General features: G+C 40.3%; 1 protein-coding gene across 1 annotated transcript in view; it reads right to left on the reverse strand.

Annotated features, from left to right (window-relative positions):
- Positions 1–18461, reverse strand: part of PLB1 (phospholipase B1) — a 203633-nt gene that overhangs the window by 45803 nt on the left and 139369 nt on the right. The window contains exons 46-51 of the mRNA XM_044659597.1: positions 14323–14383; positions 14163–14221; positions 8496–8563; positions 6697–6740; positions 6278–6377; positions 1311–1362 (exon numbers count right to left, since the gene is read on the reverse strand). Coding sequence (XP_044515532.1) covers positions 1311–1362; positions 6278–6377; positions 6697–6740; positions 8496–8563; positions 14163–14221; positions 14323–14383 — 384 coding nt within the window. The remainder of the gene's footprint in view (positions 1–1310; positions 1363–6277; positions 6378–6696; positions 6741–8495; positions 8564–14162; positions 14222–14322; positions 14384–18461) is intronic.

Consider the following 18461-nt stretch of genomic DNA (forward strand, 5'->3'; position numbering starts at 1 on the left):
GGGTGTCCATCGATTGGAGAATGGCTGAACAAATTATGGTATCTGTTGGTGATAGAATACTATTGTGTTGAAAGGAAAAATGAATTGGAGGAATTCCATGTGAACTGGAACAACCTCTAGGAATTGATGCAGAGTGAAAGGAGCAGAACCAGGAGAACATTGTACACAGAGACTGATACACTGGTACAATTGAATATAATGGACTTCTTTACTAGCAGCAACGATCCAGGACAATTCTGAGGGACTTATAAGAAAGAACGCTACCCACATTCAGAAGAAGAACTTTGGGAGCAGAAACACAGAAGAAAAACAACTGCTTGAACACATGGGTTGATGGGGATATGATTTGGGATGTAGACTCTAAATGACCACCCCAGTGCAACTATCAATAATAAGGAAATAGGTCTTGATCAATGATACATGTAAAACCCAGTGGAATTGCGTGTTGGCTACTGGGAGGGTGGGGGAAGGGCTTGTGGGGAGGGAAAGAACATGAATCATGTAACCATGAAATAATTTTCTAAAAAATAAAAGAATAATAATAATAAAAAAAAGAAAGCTGTAGATAGTAGAAGAGCAGGAGCATTGCTGGGCTCAGGGACTTTTTCATGAACTTAGAAGGGTTAAACAGACAGAGATGATTTAAGGTCCAAGAAGGGCAGCTGAAAAAAGAAGAAATTAGAAGCAAACCCTCTAAGATGTCTCTGGAAGAAGAGAGGGCAATTGGAGAGAGGGAAGGAAATGGTGCTTATACAAGAGGAATTGGAGGAAGGAAGAAACCTCCTGGGTCCTGGCGTTGGAGAGGACTCACTGAGGTTCTGCAGCAAGGCTGGGAAGCTTGTTCCCCTTTAAGCCACCACCATAACAGGAGCTTTGTGGTATTGACAGAAGCTAAATTCCAAAGAATAAGTCACGGAGAAAAAAATGTGCCTGTGAGGTTTCAGGGGACAGGTCTGAGGAGCTGAAGGAGGGAGAAAGGAGGAATGAAATGAAAATTCTATTTTTAGAATCCAGCCTTTACATAACAGGTCTGAATGAAGCTAAGTCATAGTTAAGGTAGGAAACAGCTAAAGTCCAGGGACAGGGAGATAGTCTCTTATCAATCTCATTGTTCCACTATTCTCTCTTCCTCCAAAGGTGATTAGATTCATAGGGAAGGGAAGCAAAGTTTATCAAAGTCTTGCTTTTTCTTGCTCCCTAATTGTGTTTTCCTCTTGTTAGTCTCTGAGAGATGGGGGAGCATCCCATGCCCTAACCCAGGTCACATTTGTCCCCTCTTAATGGTGGCCCCAAAGACACTAAGTACTCACCGAACTATTTTTCATTCTGTCCACTAGGATACGGGCTTGGCTTGGCATGTCCCTATTTGGGAAAAGAAATAGGAGGAGTTCAGATGAGGTTCAGAAACAAGGGTTGCCTAGGATAGAACTGAAGGTGTAATGGGTCTGTGGAAAGGGCACTGGATTCAAAAGGCTAGAGACAGGGGATTGTAGACACCCAGTCTGCTGTAAACTAGCAGTGTGACCTCAGGTAAGTCACAACCTCTCTGGTCTTCACTGGTAAAATGAGGACAACATCTTTTCTGCCTAAAAAGGCAGACGTTTGATTCCCTTCCAGCTCTTAACATCTCCACTTCTCTCTGGCCTGTGGTGTGGGAATATTATATTCTCTCTAACTGATTCTAGTCACCACCAAGGGATGGATGAAAGTGAAGAATGGATATCCTTTACAAGTGTGATACAGACTGTGCTTGTGTATTCTTTTTGTATTTATTATAGGTAAAAGAACAAGGGCAGTTAGGTGGTTCAGTGGAAAGAGTACTGGTCCTGAAGTTAGGAGGCTATGAGTTCAAATCCTTACTAGCTATGTTGAACTTAATCAACAAATCACTTAATTTTGTTTGCCTCATTTGTAAAATGTGCTAGAGAAGGAAATGGCAAACCACTCCAGTATCTTTCCCAAGAAGACCCCAAATAGGGCCACAAACAGTTGGACAACAACAAAAGAGTAATAAACTAGGAAGCAGAAAATCTGGATTCAAATCCTAACTCTGCTCCTTACTGTTTATGTGATATTGAGGAATTCACTTTACCTTCTGGTTTTCTTCAAGTCCCAGCTAAAATCCCACCTTCTTTAGGAAGTCTTTTCTAATCTGCCTTAGTTCTAGCATCTTTCCTCTATTGAATAAGTCCAGTTTAGCCTGTATATGGTTTGTACAAAGTTCTTGAAAAGTTGTCTTCCCCATTGGACTAGGAGTATCTTCAGAGCAGGAACCACCTTTTCCTTTTCGTTGTATTCCCAGTGCTTGGCACAGTGCCTTACTTACTTCATAAATGTTTATTGACTGACCTTCCTGGGCTTCAGTCTCCTGATCTGTAAAATGGGGGATGGGGTGGGTGGAGCTGGAAAAATCTCCAAGGTTTCTTACAATCTTAAATCTTGTGACCCTGTGAGGACTAAGATAGGAAAAGGTGGGAACAAGAATGAGAAGGAACAGAAACAGAAATGGAGGACTTGAACAATCAACACAATGAAGAATCAGCCTCCTGGATGATGGAGGCTAGGCTTTATAATTATATTAATAACAAGCAATAACAGCAACAACATAGCAGCGACAAAATGCCTCTGAGACTCAACTTAATTTGTGGCAAGAAAGCTTTTACACTCTGATTTTGAAGAATTGATCATTTCCCCTCTGGTTCTGAGGCTCAGAGCGTGGTACGGTCTGAAAAGAACACTGATTAGAAAAGGGGAGCGAATCAAGCCAGTCAGGTTCCCCCAGATGATATACATTCAGTCTTCTAAAAGGCAAAGAATCAGCGTGGCTAGAGAAAAAAATCATTGGATTCTATCAAGCTTTCTAGTTGTAATTAATCAGCATAGTTGTTGATGGCAGAATGGAAGGTTAGAAACAAGCAAACAACTGCTCAGAATCTCTGGTAGGCTGAAACAGTTAACCCCTTACTGGCAAGTGTGGATGACATGTGGCTAAAAGCAATGAGGGGCAGAGAGACATTGCCAAAAGGGGGAGAACTTTGCTGAAGACACAATTGCACAATGTAAACAAAGAGAATAAAGGAATAAAATTGCTCCATTATGACAGTGACCAAGAGTGGTACCAGAGAAAGGTTGAAGAAATGCATCTACCTTGCTTCTTGGCTGAGTTAGGGGGACTATGAGTATAGAATATCACACATTCTTTTATCCACTTTTTTTTAATACCTCGACCTTCTGTCTTAGAATCAATACCGTGTTTTGGTTCTAAGGCAGAAGAGTGGTAAGGGCTAGGCAATGGGGGTTAAGTGACTTGTCCAGGGTCACACAGATAGGAAGTGTCTGAGTCCAGATTCGAACCAGGACCCCAGTCTCTAGGTCTGGTTCTCAATCCACTGAGCCACCTGTCTGTCCCCTTTATCCACTTTTAATGTAATGATTGGGCAGGTAATTGGCACAGTAGGCTTGGAATCAGGAAGACATCTTCCTGAGTTCAAATCTGGCCTCTGACACTTATAAGCTATGCAATCCTGGGCAAGTCACTGAACTCTGCCTCAGTTTTCTCATCTGTTAAATGAGCTGGAGAAGGAGATGATAAACCACTCCAGTATCTTTGCCAAGAAAAGCCCCAAATGGGGTCACCAAGAGCTGGACACAACTGAAGAAAGACTGAACAATGTATTGGTTGGCCTTGCTGAATTACTTTTCTCTTAAAAATCTCTCTTTTATAATCTTGGTTATAAAGAATGGTTTGATGGGAAGGGGAAAGGGAGAGATCCATTTTGGAAATATAGGTGAGTTAAGAACAAAAGGCATTGATAAAAAAGGTAATTAAAAAAAGATTTGGTTGTATTGAGTAATACTGCTGCTCATTAGTTCATTTAGAGGTAATATATGGTAGATGCCAGTTTAAACATTTCCTAGTCACAGTAACCTTGAGCATAAAATCAGAGGGTACAACAAAGATGATGCATAGAAAATCCATTCTACATTCCCAACAAACCATTCTATTTCCTGTTCTGTTTTGCTTACTGCTCTACCCTCCAAACTCAATCCCCTGAGACCATGCTCACTGGGTTTAAGAAACTTCTCTCCAAACCCACACCCTAGAGCCATGCCCTTTTCCTCCCCTTCCAGACACCAAGATTAACACCGGAAATTTTAATTAAATCAATGCTACCTTGCTTCTGGAAAGGCCAGGTCAATTCACAGACATTGCTCAATTCATCCCTGAAACTTCCTCACCAAAAACATACTTTTCTGGTTTCCCCTTCTCAATCCGTGCTATCTCTCCCTATTAGAGTGTAAGCTCCTTGAAGGTAAGGCTTGTCTCACCCTTATTTTTGAATCTCTAAGGTGTAACGGTTTCTGTAACAGTAAATGCTTAATAAAAGCCTTTTAAATCATTTATTTATTCCTTCATCCCTCATAGATTGCCTTCTACCTTCTATCCTCCTGACTTCGCATCCTCTGTCTTCCACTCCTTCTTAGAATCTGTTTCCTTTAAGGCTCAGCTTAAATGCCACCTCTTACTTGAGTCTCATTCTGATGCCGAGATGCTAGTGCTCTCCTCCCAAGTGATTTTTCTTTCTACTCTGGCTCCCACTCTACTCACTGAATGAGAGACCATGCCCTGGGGGACTTGGTGCTTTTAGCTCTGGCACTCTTGTCTTAGGGCCCATAATACTTGAGTGTCAAGTGTTTCTCATGCCAAAAGTATGGAAGCCAGCTCCAGCCATGCTTCACCCACACACGCCAACCAGCCATCTTCTCACCATCCAACCACCATCCAGACTCCCACTCTTCACATAAAAGGCCATGCCCTGATCAGTGCTATCATAGATTGAGTCATTACTACCATTGTTATAGGAATGAGTGTCAGTCTTTCCCCTGTACTTCCACTCACCATTTCAGTAACTTTCCAAACGGAACCACTCCTCCACTCCTCCCCTTTACCATTTCTCTATATTCTTTGCCCTCTATTAGAATGTAAACTTCTTGAGGACAGGGTTCGTCTATTTTTTTTTAAATTTACATCTCCAGTGTTTAATATAGTGTTTTGCTCTATAGGATTACACAAATGCTTTTTTATTGATTTGTGTGGATTTTCTATCTATCTATCTATCTATCTATCTATCTATCTATCTATCTATCTATCTATCTATATTATTTCCCCCAATACAATGGGCATTTGCTATTTTGATTGTTAAGAAACCTAGTTTGTGCTTTAAAATGCCTTAAAATGGGGGAATAAATGAAGATACAAAGGGGGCAGAGAAGCTTGATAGAAAAACTTCTAACAATTAGAGCTATTCCAAAGTGGAATGAGCCACCTCAGCAAATTGCAGGCTCTCTCTCCCTGGAGGTTTAAAAGGAAGGCCTAAAGAACCATTTGAAAGATATTTTGTAGAGGGGTTAGAATAGATGAGGTCTCTTCTAACCCTCAGATTATGTGATTCTAAAATCAGATTTGGAGCCTCAGAAGGGACCCGAGAAACCATCCAATCCAAACATTTCCCTGATACATAAATCTCTCTCTCTATTTTTTTCTGACAAGTACATGTTTAATTTCTCTTGAATACCTTAGAATTCTTTTATAACCTTTCTGAACCTCAGTTTCCTCATCTGCATAATAGTAATATGAACACTACTCTTGCTCATGGAGTTATTTTGAAGAATATCAAATGAGATGATTGTGAACATAAATTGTCTTAGAAAGGCAGGGGATTTTTATTGTAAATTACTCATGTTTGACCTCAGGGACAGCTAGAACTTAGGTCTGATTTATGAATGCCGATTAGTTGGCCATTGGGCTATGGATTTGCTCTCATGTTAATTGACAGTCCAAGAGTAGGAACCAAGAATCCAGACTCTGATTTTGATTCTGTCTTTAATTTTCTGTATCCTAGGCCCCTTTATCCCTTGGGTCTTAGTTTCCTCACCTGTAAAAGAAGAGGGTTAACAGAGGCAATCTCTAAGATCTCTTCCAACTCTATCATCTGTTTATTAATAATTATTCAATTTATTTCCTCCATCTGGCTCAATGTGCTCTTCCACTTAACCCTATCCCTCTTTCCCTACCTTTTCCATTTTCATCCTTTTCACTAGATCAGAGGGTCTTAGATTTAAAGCTATAAGAGACCATAGAGATCATCTAGTCTATCTCATCTTAAGGAGGAGGAGAAACTAAGGTACAGGGGAGATGAATGAAGTGTCAGAGTCGGAATTTGAACTCAGGCCCTCTCACTCTGAATCCTGAGCTCATTTCATTAAGTTTACTTACTGTGCTATGGCCCCTCCCACCGCTACATTTAGTCCAGCTGCCTCTTCCTGGGTGCCAGTGGAAAATCCATGGAGATAGGGGTTAAATTTCTTCAAAATATCTTTCCAAGAGAGAAGAGATAGAAAGTGAGTGAGAGAGGCATTAGGATACCCACTGGATTTGAATTAACAGGTCTTGAGGTATGACAGAAGAATGGCAATGACTAGGCAATGAGGGTTAAGTGACTTGCTTAGAGTCACACAGTTTGGAAGTGTCTGAGGCCAGATTTGAACCCAATTTGGGCTCATATCTAGGTCTGGTTCTCAATCCACTTAGCCAACTAGTGCCTCATCGTTCCCTTTCCCTTTTGTCCCAAACTTGCAGGAGGCAAACTAAATCTGGGTGGAGGGAAAGGGGTGATCCTTGTTTATGTTACTTACTTGGCAAAGTGGTGTGGGTTTCTAAGGTTCCGTCTCCTCCGATACTAGGAAGAAAAAAAGGAGAATCATTCAAGAGGAAATCAGTAAGATTTCTGCAAAAAGACAAAATGGCCAATATTTTAAAAGCACCTTCTTTGGACATTTGTTCTGGAGCAGATTCAGATTTAGATAAGACACAATCCCTGTCCTCTGGGAACTTACAGGGTGGGGGAAATAAAATACCAAAGCTAGTGGCTAAGATACACAGTATTGGAGGCAAAATATTTCAGTTACAATAGAAGGTGCTATTGGAGGGCTCAGGGAGAAGGGCTTTTATGGGGAAGGAAGGAATCAAAAAAAGTCTTCATAGGAAGAGGTTGTAATTGAATGGAACTTTAAAGAACCTGGAGAGAGCAGTGGAAAAGGTAGAAAGTGTAGCAAAGAGAGGACTGGCTTCAGGGTCAAGAAACTAGGGTTCAAATCCCATCTTTGATACATATTGGTTGTGTGACTTTAGCCAAGTCAATTATCCTCTTGGTGTCCTGGACATCTCCTTCAGACTAAAAGTTGTAGACAAGAGGCTTAACAAAACTCCCTACATGGAACAAATTATAGGTTCAGTGTTTAAAAAGGAAGTAGGGATTCCCCCTTCCTTGCAGAGGTAGGGAGCTATGTATATTCTTTGTGACAAGAAATGGTTTTCTGGGTAGAGGAGATGAAAGTAACATGAAAACAAAAGAGATCAACAAAAATAAGATAAAAAATTTAGCAGGAATTCAGTAGATAGGAAGGGAAAACATTCTAAGCATAGGGAGCACACTGGGTGAAGACTTGGAAATGGAAGACTACAGGGCATGTTGAAGGGATTGAAAGAAAGAGATACCTAGTTAGGGCAGCTAAGTGGCATAGTGTAGAGAGAAGCACAGGGACTGGAGTAAGGAAGACTCATCTTTCTGAGTTCAAGGCTGGTCTCAGACACTTATTAGCTAGCTGTATGACCCATGACAAGTCACTTCACCCTGGTTGCCTTGGTTTCCTCATCTGTAAAATGTGCCAGAGAAGAAAATGGCAAACTTCTTTACAATCTTTCCCAAGAAACCCCTTAATGGAGTTACATGGAGTTGGACAAGATTGAAACAACTGAACAACAACAAAAGTGCAGAAGCAGAAATTATATGATATGAGACAGGAAAGGCACTAAATAGAAGGTCTTAAATGCCAAAGAAAGGAGTTAGAAATTTATCTGCATAGCAATGGGGAGCTATTAAAGATTCTGGAACTGAAGAATGACTTCATCAGATCTTGCATAGGAAATATTTTGAGGGGACTGGAAAACTGGATTAAGGGAAGACAAGAGTGGAGGTGAGCTGCTATAAAGAAGCTACTATTATAAAGGTATCCCTTCCACATCATGGGGGCTAAGGGCATGGTGTCCTATGATCTGGAAAATCCGTATAAAATTTTTTGGCACTCATATTCATAATGGGCTTCAGGGTTTACAAAGCACTTTCTTCAAAACAGCCGCATAAGGGAAGCAGTACAGGTATTATCTCTATTTTAGTAAATGATAATTTAACAATTTCATATTATAGTTGGGGAAACCGAGGTTGAAAGTTAAATTACTTGTCCAGGATTCCACAGACAGCAAATGTCAGAGCTAAGATTGGAACCCAGGTCTCCTGACACCAAATCCAGAGATCTCTACTAGATCATGCTGTCTCTTAGGGATCCAAAACCTGCCTTCAAGAGAGGGAATTTCCTTCTGCTCCACATGAAACATAGCAAAGGCTCATCAAAAGAAGAATTAAGAAGAGCCTCACCTCCAGGACAAGCCCCTCCAAGCTGTGGACCAGTTACTGTCATTTTTGGCTCCAGCTCCTACAGCTGTCTGGAAACGGCAAGGGGAAGAATTTGTGAGTGAAGTGGACTCAGGGCCAACGCCACATATAAACTGACTTCTGGCAAGTGGAAAGTGTCCTAGGCTAGGTATCAGAAGACCTGAATTCTACACCCTACCTTTGAGACCTTCAAGTCACTGGACCTCTCTTGTCCAATTGTCCAATGACGTGTTGAACTTTTATGTTCTCTAAGGTCCCTTCTAGTTCATTATGGGTAATCCTAGGTGCTTGAAAACAATTCAATGGGCACATCTGACTGATAATAATTAACTTCTACTCTATGTAAAGTATTTCAGGGTTATTATTCTTTTCCTTCCCCAGCAGTTCTCATGAAATTCGAATGGTAGTTGCCTGTGAGTTTCCTAATCTTCCCTTCTTACCACCTGAAAATATGACTGACAATATGACTCAATCTGTTTTCCTCTTGGCTTCCTCTTTCCTAAAGCTAACCCTTCTACCCTTTCCCTTTCCCTGATCTTAACTGCATCCCCTTCTTTCTCCCTGAGACCTCATTTTCTCAATTTGTTCCATTTCTTGCTCATGTTTTCAATCTTCACTCATTCTATGCCATCAAACATACCTAGTTTGACAGTCAAAAAGAAAAAAAACCAAGCCAACCCTCTGCAAGCTTCAACATTTAAACAAAATCAGCAGCCTTTCACTTGACCCTGCTGCTTTTTCTACATAACCATGCTAATTTCTCTCTTCCTTTCACTGACAAATTTCTATGAAGGTTCGTATTTATATCATTCCTTAAACTGGTCTATACATTCTAGTATACTACTTTCATACTCACTTTAAAAAATCTGCATAATTTGGCTTTCTCCCTCTATCGCTCTCAAAAGTCACGGCTGAATTGGTCTAATTTCTAAACCAATAGCCTTTCTTCAATCACATTAGAAGTAGATTTCACGAGAGTGGGGCCCATGTCTTACTTAATCTTTGCCTATAACTCATCATAGTGTTTTCTATATACTTAAATATGCAAAAGAATACTAGAAGCATCTATGATTTTACTGCAGAAGTAACTCCTGGTGTAGAAATTATTTTCCTCAATGAAGTTCCCAGCTAGGTCTGCCATTTTGTAGACCATCTTGAAGGAAGTTAGCTGAGGCCCAAAGAGGTCAAGTAATTTGTCCATGGCCATACAACTAGTTTCAGAAATGGGATTTGAACCCATCTTCCTGACGGGTTCAAATTAAGCCCAAACTCTATCCACTCTACCTATTATTAATAGCTTTCTATTACCTATAAGATAATTATAATAAAAAGTGTGAATAGGACCTGATATTTACATGACACTTTAAAGTCACACAATTATTTATGTATTTTATCTCATTGAGTTAAAAACAATTCTCAAAGATACAAAAAAATCCTGTGGTAGATACTCATTTTTACAAATTTTATAAATGAAGAAACTGAGGCACAAAGTGATTAAGTGACTGGCCCATGCCTATACAGCTTAGATGTTTAAGAGATGGAATCTGATACTATGTCTTTCTGATTTCATTTCTAGCACGCCATTGAATAAATGTTTAATAAAGAAAGAAGTAGTCTCTGCTAAGTGACAGTACAGAGTTCATATAGTACCTGCCATAGAAGCTCTGCAGCATTTGAACTTGTTGACCATCTCCTTAAAGCTCTCTCCTTCCTTGATTTCCATGACAATCCAATATTCTGTTTATCCTACTTCTCAACCCATTTGTCTCTTCTCTGTCTGTTTCACAGGCTCTTCTTCCTGCCCCTTAAATATAGGCATTGTCCAAGGGAGAGTCCTAGGCCCTCTGCTCTTTCCTCTTTAACTTCTCATCATCTTTTGGCTTTTTCTCTACTGTCTATGAACATACCCATATCTTCCCCCGCTTACAAACAAAAACAAACTTCACTTGATCTCACTATCTCTGCTAGCTATCATCCTATATCTCTCCTCCCCTTCTTGGTTAAACTTTGGCTAAACTCCTTGAGAAAGCTGTCTTCCTTCCACTCAGTTCTAAATTTGCTTCTACAAGAAGCCTTTCCTGATCCTCCTTAGTACTAATTCCTCCCTCTATTCATCGTCTCCACTTAAAAACATATTTCCAATAAAATAAACATCTTGTTTATAAGTGTTTGTATGCTGTGTCCCCCATTAGATTGTGAATGCCTCAAAAATAGGGACTATCTTTTGACTTTTTTTATCCTTATCCATCAGCACAAGGTCTGACACATAGTAGGTGCTTTACGTTTGGTGACTGACTACAGTCTAGCTTCAACTGAAACAGATCCCTCCAAAGTTACAATGATCTCTTAATTGCCAAATCTAATGGCATTTCTTCAGTCTTCATCCTTTCGACCTTTCTGCAGCCTTTGACATTGAGGAACACTCTCTTCTTGATATTTTCTCTTCTTTAGATTTTCCCAACATGGCTCTCTCCTGGGTTTTCCTCTTGCTTGTTTAGCCATTCTCCCCCAGTCTCCTTTGCTGGATTTTTATTAAGGTCATATCCTCTAACCATGGGTGTTCTCTGTCTGACCAGAGCCCTTTCTCCTCCCTCTATACTATTTCACTTGGTTATTTCATCAGTTCTCAAGTGTTCAGTGATAACCTCTCTAATTGCAATAGCCTCATTGCTCCCCATTTCAATCCAGCTTTCATTCAGTTGCCAACTAATCTTCCTAAAGTGCCATTCTGACTGCTACCATTCTACTCAATAAACTTCAGTGGCTCCCTATTACTTCCAGGTATAACATGCTCTATTTAGTTTTTAAAGCACTTCATGACCTTGCCATTTCGTGCCTTTTCAGTCTTATTACACTTACTCTCTACCCTCAAACCCCTAAAAACTCTGTGATTCAGCTACACTGGCCTACTTGTTCAGGAAATCCCATCTCCTGACTTGAATTCTTCCTTTTCACTTCCATCTCCTGGTTTCTCTGACTTTCTTCAATACTCAACTCAAGCTCTACCTTCTTATCCACCCCAGTTCCTTCCATCTGAGATTATTTTCCATATGTACTGTTTATATCTTGAATATACAGTCTTATTTGCATATTATTCCCCCCCCCCCATTAGAATGGGAGCATCTAAAGAGCAGGGACTGTGGTTTCCTTTTTTTTCTTTGTATTCTAATTCAGTGTTTTAAAGACAGCAACTAGTACTTTCAGCAATCCAGGACAATTCTGAAGAACTTATGACAAAGAATGCTATCCACTTCCAGAGAAAGAACTGTTGGAATCAGCATGCAGATCAAAGCATATGATTTTATACTTAGTTTATTTGGGTTTTAGTTTTGGGGTTTTGGTTTTATTTGGTTATTCTCTTACAAAAATGAAGAACATGGAAATATGTATTGCATGATAATACACATATAACCAAGATCAAATTGCTTACCAACTCCAGGAAAGGAGGGAGGGAGAGGGACAATTTGGATGATATACTTCAGAAAAGTTGTATAGAAAATTTTCATTATGTGTAATTGATAAAATAAAATATCTTTACCAAAAAAAATGAAGGCAGTAATCAGGAAGATTAAGAGAATCATTTAGTTAGTTCCTTTTTTAATGAGTCAAAATCACCATTTTTGCCTTTTGGTCTTCGTTCTGTCATTTGAGGCCAGGTAGAATTAAACAAAATCATTTCCCACATGACAGCCTTTTATATACTTGAAGGAAAGCATCTGATTTTCCTAAAGTATCCTCTTCTTTAGGCTACCCATCACCATTTCCTACCTATCATATAGGACAGGGGTATCATTTAGGCCTTTTGTCATTCTCATTGTCTCCATCTGGGTGCATTCCAGCTTGTCACAGGATCATAGATTTGGATTTGGAAGGGACCTTAGAAGACATTTAGACTAGCCACATAGTGAATAACAGGGCTGAGATTTGAATTCACTTTCTATAACTCTAAATTCAACACTCATTCTATCATTCCATGCAATGAATACTGTTTCTAAAATGTAGCACCCAAAAGAGAAAATAATGCTTTAGTTGTTTTTTTTTTTGTTTTTTTTTAAACCCTTGTACTTTCGGTGTATTGTCTCATAGGTGGAAGAGTGGTAAGGGTGGGCAATGGGGGTCAAGTGACTTGCCCAGGGTCACACAGCTGGGAAGTGGCTGAGGCCGGGTTTGAACCTAGGACCTCCTGTCTCTAGGCCTGGCTGTCAATCCACTGAGCTACCCAGCTGCCCCCATAATGCTTTAGTTCTGTCTGAGTACTATGGGACCAATAACTCCCTCCCTCCTTCATCCCACGCTGTACTTCTATTGATGCAACTTATTCATATTAGACTGCCATGACCAAGAGGGCAGGTTGAAGGCAATGGGGATATTCAGCCTGTAGAAAGGAAGACTCAAGGGGACTGACGTCTTCAAGTATTTGAAGGACTGTGATGTGAAGAGGGATTGGATTCATTCACTTGGCACTCGAGGGCAAACCAGGAAAAAAGAGATGGAAGTTACAATGGGAGAAATTTAGGTTTGATGTCAGGAAAGACTTCCTAAAAATTAGAACTGTCCAAAAGAGGAAATAGATTGCCTCAAGATGAGATGGGACCCCCTCTTAGAGGTCACCAAACTAAGGCGGAATGACTATTAGATATATTATAGTAGGGGTTTCTTTTCCAGGTATGAGTTAGATTAAATGGCATTTAGGGTGCCATCCAACTAAAAAAATCCCATGATTCTCTGAGCTTGCAGTGCACTAAAACCCTCAGATTATTTTCACAATACCAATTGCCTAGCCATAATTCCCTCATACTTGTTCCATTGATTTTCAAAATCTAATGATAGACCCTTGCCTTTGTCTCTATTAAATTTCATCTTATGAAATTCACCCCATCCTTCTATCCTATTGAAAGAAGATTCCAGTTCTATCAGCAGTGTATTTGCTATCCTTTCCAACTTTGCATCATCTGTGAATTTAATAAATATGCCATTTCTGCCTTCATCTGGCCCCTGTCTTCCTTTCCTGTCTTGTGGTTCTTGATTCTCCTTTACAAACCTTCTTTCCCAAACAGACAAGTCTATCTGATACCATTGGAGCATATTTTTTCATTTTTTGACCATCGTTCATCCTCCAGCTGGGATACCCTGGCCTCTCCTTTCGAACCATCTAAATCAAATTCATTCTTTAGGGCCGGCACTTGAAGTCTCTCCTGTTCTATGACATCTTTCCTGACTCTCAGCTCAAAGTAAGCTCTCCTTTCTAGAAAACACTATTTCTGCCCTCATTTAGTATTTATCACCATCTATCTATCTATCTATCTATCTATCTATCTATCTATCTATCTATCTATCTATCTATCTATCTATCTATCTATGTATATTATAACTCCATGCATGCAAATCATTTCTCAAAGTGACTGGATGCTCTCTAAGGACAGGAGATGTATCTTATTCATGCTTATCTGCCCCAGAGACAGACTCCTTTGCCTGACAAAGGACAGAGCTTGGCATCAAGCAAGGATCTCACAAAATATCTGTTGAACAACTGATTAAGATGCCAGACCAAGCCTGAGCAAGGGGCTAAGTAGGTAGTACCTGGCCCCCAAAACGTCTGGTTTCCCAGGTCTGGCGAGAGTGAGAAACTCATTCAGGTTTAGTACTTACAGTTAGCGAATCTCCCAGAGCTGCAACCACCTTGATGTCAGCAGGTTGAAGTTGGTGGACTGAAGGAGACAAGAAAGCAGAACTTTTGTTGTGCTATCTATCTTTAAGAGACAATGCAGCTAGGGGGAGTGTGGTATGGACCAGGGTTGTCTGTACTCACCTGATGAGGGAGCACTGTTGGATGACCCCTGCTCAGGGCACAAGAAATCACTGCCCCAGTTCTAAATAAGCAAAAGAAAAGATACTTCCTATGTGAAATGGGAAGTTATTCTTCAAAATACTTGATATTCATAATGCAGAGAAATCAACTCCAGCCCAGACCTCCTCACCCAATCTTCAACTAAATGTCTAAGTACTGATTCTAAGGCAAAAACTTGTTAAAGGTTAGGCATTTGGGGTTAAGTGACTGGTCCAGGGTCATACAGCTAGGAAGTATCTGAGACAAGATTTGAACCCAGGTCCTCCTGACTCTTAGCCTGTATCTCTACCCACTGTGCTATCTATCTGCCCCACAGGCATGTAGGGTTAAAAGCTACCCTCTATTTATACCTCCTGATATAGTGCCCAGAGAAGATGGAATGGGTGAATGCATCCCATGTGTACACATATGCACATTTACTTACATTGCTCTTTTAAGAAAGTTGCTTATGGGGGCAGCTGGGTAGCTCAGTGGATTGAGAGCCAGGCCTACAGATGGGAAGTCCTAGGTTAAAATCTGGCCTCAGATACTTCCCAGCTGTATGACCCTGGGCAAGTCACTAAACCCCCATTGCCTAGCCCTTACCACTCTTCTGCCTTGGAGCCAATATACAATATTGACTCCAAGATGGAAGGTAAGGGTTTAAAAAAAAAAAAAGAAGAAGAAGAAAAGAAAGTTGCTTACATTTTGCAATGCCCTCTGCTTAGCATTCAAGGCCTTCAAAGCCCTGGATCTGACCTAATTTTATAGCTTTTATCTCACACTCCTTCATTTACATTTCCTATACCCAGGTCATTTTTTGTACCTAGTCCCTTATTTTCTCACGGCTGTGTCTTTGCTCTCTCTTATACTTAGAATGCCCTCCGCATCATTTCTGCCTACTGAAATTCTACTCATCTTTTAAGGCTCAGCTTTAACACCACCTCCTTTTTATAGCTTTCCTTTATCTCTCAGCCAAGAGCTATCCTTTCCAACGGTCCTAGCACCTGACTAGACCTCATGGCTGCTCAATGTTTCTGGACCTGCCTTAATCCCTTCTCCTGCAATGATTACAGCACCCACTACCTAACTACTAGTAACTGCTTTGTAGATAGGAGGCATTTAATAACTGTTGGATTAAATTATAAAGGCCCAACACAGGCAGGGGCTGATTGCTGGTATTTTGCTTAGGAGAGATAGGAAGGAAGGAAGCAAGCATTTAGAAAGTGCTGGACACTGTGCTAAGCCTTTACAAATATTATCTCATTTGATCTTTATGATAATCCTGGGAAGCATGTGCTATTCTAACCTAATTTTTACACTTGGGGAAACAGAGGCAAGTAGCTTTTAAGTGGCTTGCCCAGAGTCACTCAGCATTTGAACTCGGGTCTTCCCAACTCAGGCTCAACATTTTATCTACTGTATTGCCAGCTCTAGAGACTGGTGGTACACATATCCAGCAGTTCCATAAGCCAGCACCTCATCATAGTCTCCCAGGAGAGTTAACATAATTATTAGTTTTAAAATAAAGCTAATTGCAATACCAGGGTCTTAGCAATAAGTCATTTGTAACTAGGAATTTCTATTGCCAGTGCAGGTGTCTCGTATCAGAGCTAGTGATGGAGAAAAAGAGGAACAAGACTACTCCATGGAAGAAGATGGAGTCCCTATTAAAACCATTATGAACCTGATGGTCTGCTGAATAGGAGGGAGATGTAGTAGGGTCAGAAGATGGAGAAGTAGCCTCTCTCCCAACTCACTAATTGGTACCTTCCTATTTTAACTAGCTATTTTTACAAACTAGATGCTGAGCACCATTATTTCTAGCTGCTGAAGGAAGATGAGTGCTGTCAAGAATTTGTAAATTTTATGCCCTGGGGCAAAGCCCTCATGGTCTCACCCTAGGCTCTGACAATAATTAGTTATAGGAAATGTTTCTGGAAAAGCAGGAAGAATTCACAACCATAATGCTACCAGATTTTCTACATATTCTTGAGTGTTAAGTCAAGAATTGCTGCTTCTCTGGATACATAAACTTGGGAATGAATAACACTGGATCCCTGCAATATTGTAGCTTTATCCAAACTCAAGAGTATGCATGTGATACTTGAAATATGACAAGCAAGTTTTTAAAATGAGAGAGGAAGAGGATCCTGAAAGCACCCAGATAGGTGGTAGCCAGAAGGCTACCAAAATTATAGATGGTTCAAGGCCCGCGGGAGGGTTGAATGAGGGATGTTATCCTATGGAATAGCCATCTACAGTGGCTGCCAGAGTGCAGGGCACCCATCAGTCTCTGGGAAAATACTTATTGATTGGTTGTTTGATTTTGTAGGGGTCCAATTGCCAGTATCATTTTCTTTATTGAAAAATCTGACAGAGGCAAATCTTGTTAAAAAGGTCTTAACTAGGTTATGGGAAAATTATAGGGGACCAAAGATGTAATCAATTCCAAATGGTTTTACTAGAAAGCTCTTCGAGGTTCTGATGTTCATTTCAGGCTTTAGGAAGATCTCACCCATCATTTAGCTCGTACCCAGAGACTCAATGGGTATTCCCTATTTGGCGTCTGGAAACTAAACCAAATGAAGAAGCTTGGGTTTAAATGAGAAACCTTGGAAGAAAATAGGGTTTTTAAACATATTATAACTATTAGCACCTGAGAGATCTCTCCGTGACTTGCTTTAGGCAGGGCAGTACAAATATATTGCCTGCATCAGATAAATGCTTATGATGTAAATCAGACTCAGATATCAAGAGGGTACATAGTCCTTCAAGGACTAGAGTGACATATTATCTATTCAGCAAACAGTTTACATTGAATATAAATGGCAGAAAAGTGAGAACTGCTTTAACTTCACTAGCTTAGGAGCTATACAAAGTAGCTTGGTAGTGTAAGGAAGAAAGTGCTGACTTGGAATCAGGCAGACTTGAGTGCAAAACTTGCCTCAGAGACTAACTGGTTGTGTGACCTTGGGCAAGTCACTTAGCCTCAGTTTTGTCATCTATAAATTGGGGATAATGATAGCATTCCTGGGTATGTAAAGACCATTACAATATAAAGCTAGCTATACGTGTTATTACTGATTTCAATTCAACATTTATTAAATGCCTACTATGTGTAAGGCACTGTGTGAGGTGCCAATCTACCTTCAAGGAGTTTATATTCTGTTGGTGGGGATGAGGCATATACACAGATAAATACAAAGTAAATACAAAATAATTTCAAGAGAAATTGAGAACTAATGACCCAGGAAAGATAAGGAAAGGAGGTGTGTAGGAGGTGGTATTTAAGTTCTGGGAGAAGCTGGAGATTCTACATTCCAGGCATGGGCCTGGGCAAAGGTGCAGGGGTGGGAGATGGAATGTCATGTGCTGGAAAATAGCTAGCAGACCAGTCTTACTGGAATAGAGTGAATGATGAGAAGTAATATGAAATAAGACTGGAAAGAAAAGTTCCTATACGTACAGCAACTGGAGGCTTAGCACTTCTAGTCACTTCCCAGTATTTTGTTCATAGCTACAATCAGATCTTTGGTTCTCTCTCTCTCAGAAAAGGCAGATTAATGCTTTTTGGATTGCTCTTCAGGAAGGCAAATGGGAGGTCCGAGAGAAATTTTCTTATACCTTAATCTCTCATTTCCTCTACTTACTCTATGATACAGTGAAACTGGCCTCCTTGCCATTCCTTGCACAAGACACTTCATCTCTGCACTCCATATGGAACTTTTCACTGGCTATCCTGCATGCCCTGAATTCTCTCCCTACTTTCCTCTGCCTCCTGGTTTCTCTGGCTTCCTACAAGTCTCAGTTAAAATTCCACTTTCTGCAAGAACCCTTTTCCCTATATTAATATATTTCAATTTATTTTGTGTGTATAAAGTATTTGCATGTTGTCTCCTCTGTTAGACGGGGAATTCCTTGAGAACAGGGATTTATTTTTGTTGTTCTCTCTTTCTTTCTCTCTCTCTCTCTCTCTCTCCATTCCTTCCTTCCTTTTTCTTTGTCTCCTCCCTCCCTCCCTCTTTCCCTTTCTTCCTTCCTTCCTTTCTGTCTGTCTGCCTCTCTCTCTCTCTCTCTCTCTCTCTCTCTCTCTCTCTCTCTCTCCATCTCTCTCTCTC

This window comes from Gracilinanus agilis, chromosome 2 (genome assembly GCF_016433145.1).
Source record: "Gracilinanus agilis isolate LMUSP501 chromosome 2, AgileGrace, whole genome shotgun sequence".
Taxonomy (NCBI): domain Eukaryota; kingdom Metazoa; phylum Chordata; class Mammalia; order Didelphimorphia; family Didelphidae; genus Gracilinanus; species Gracilinanus agilis.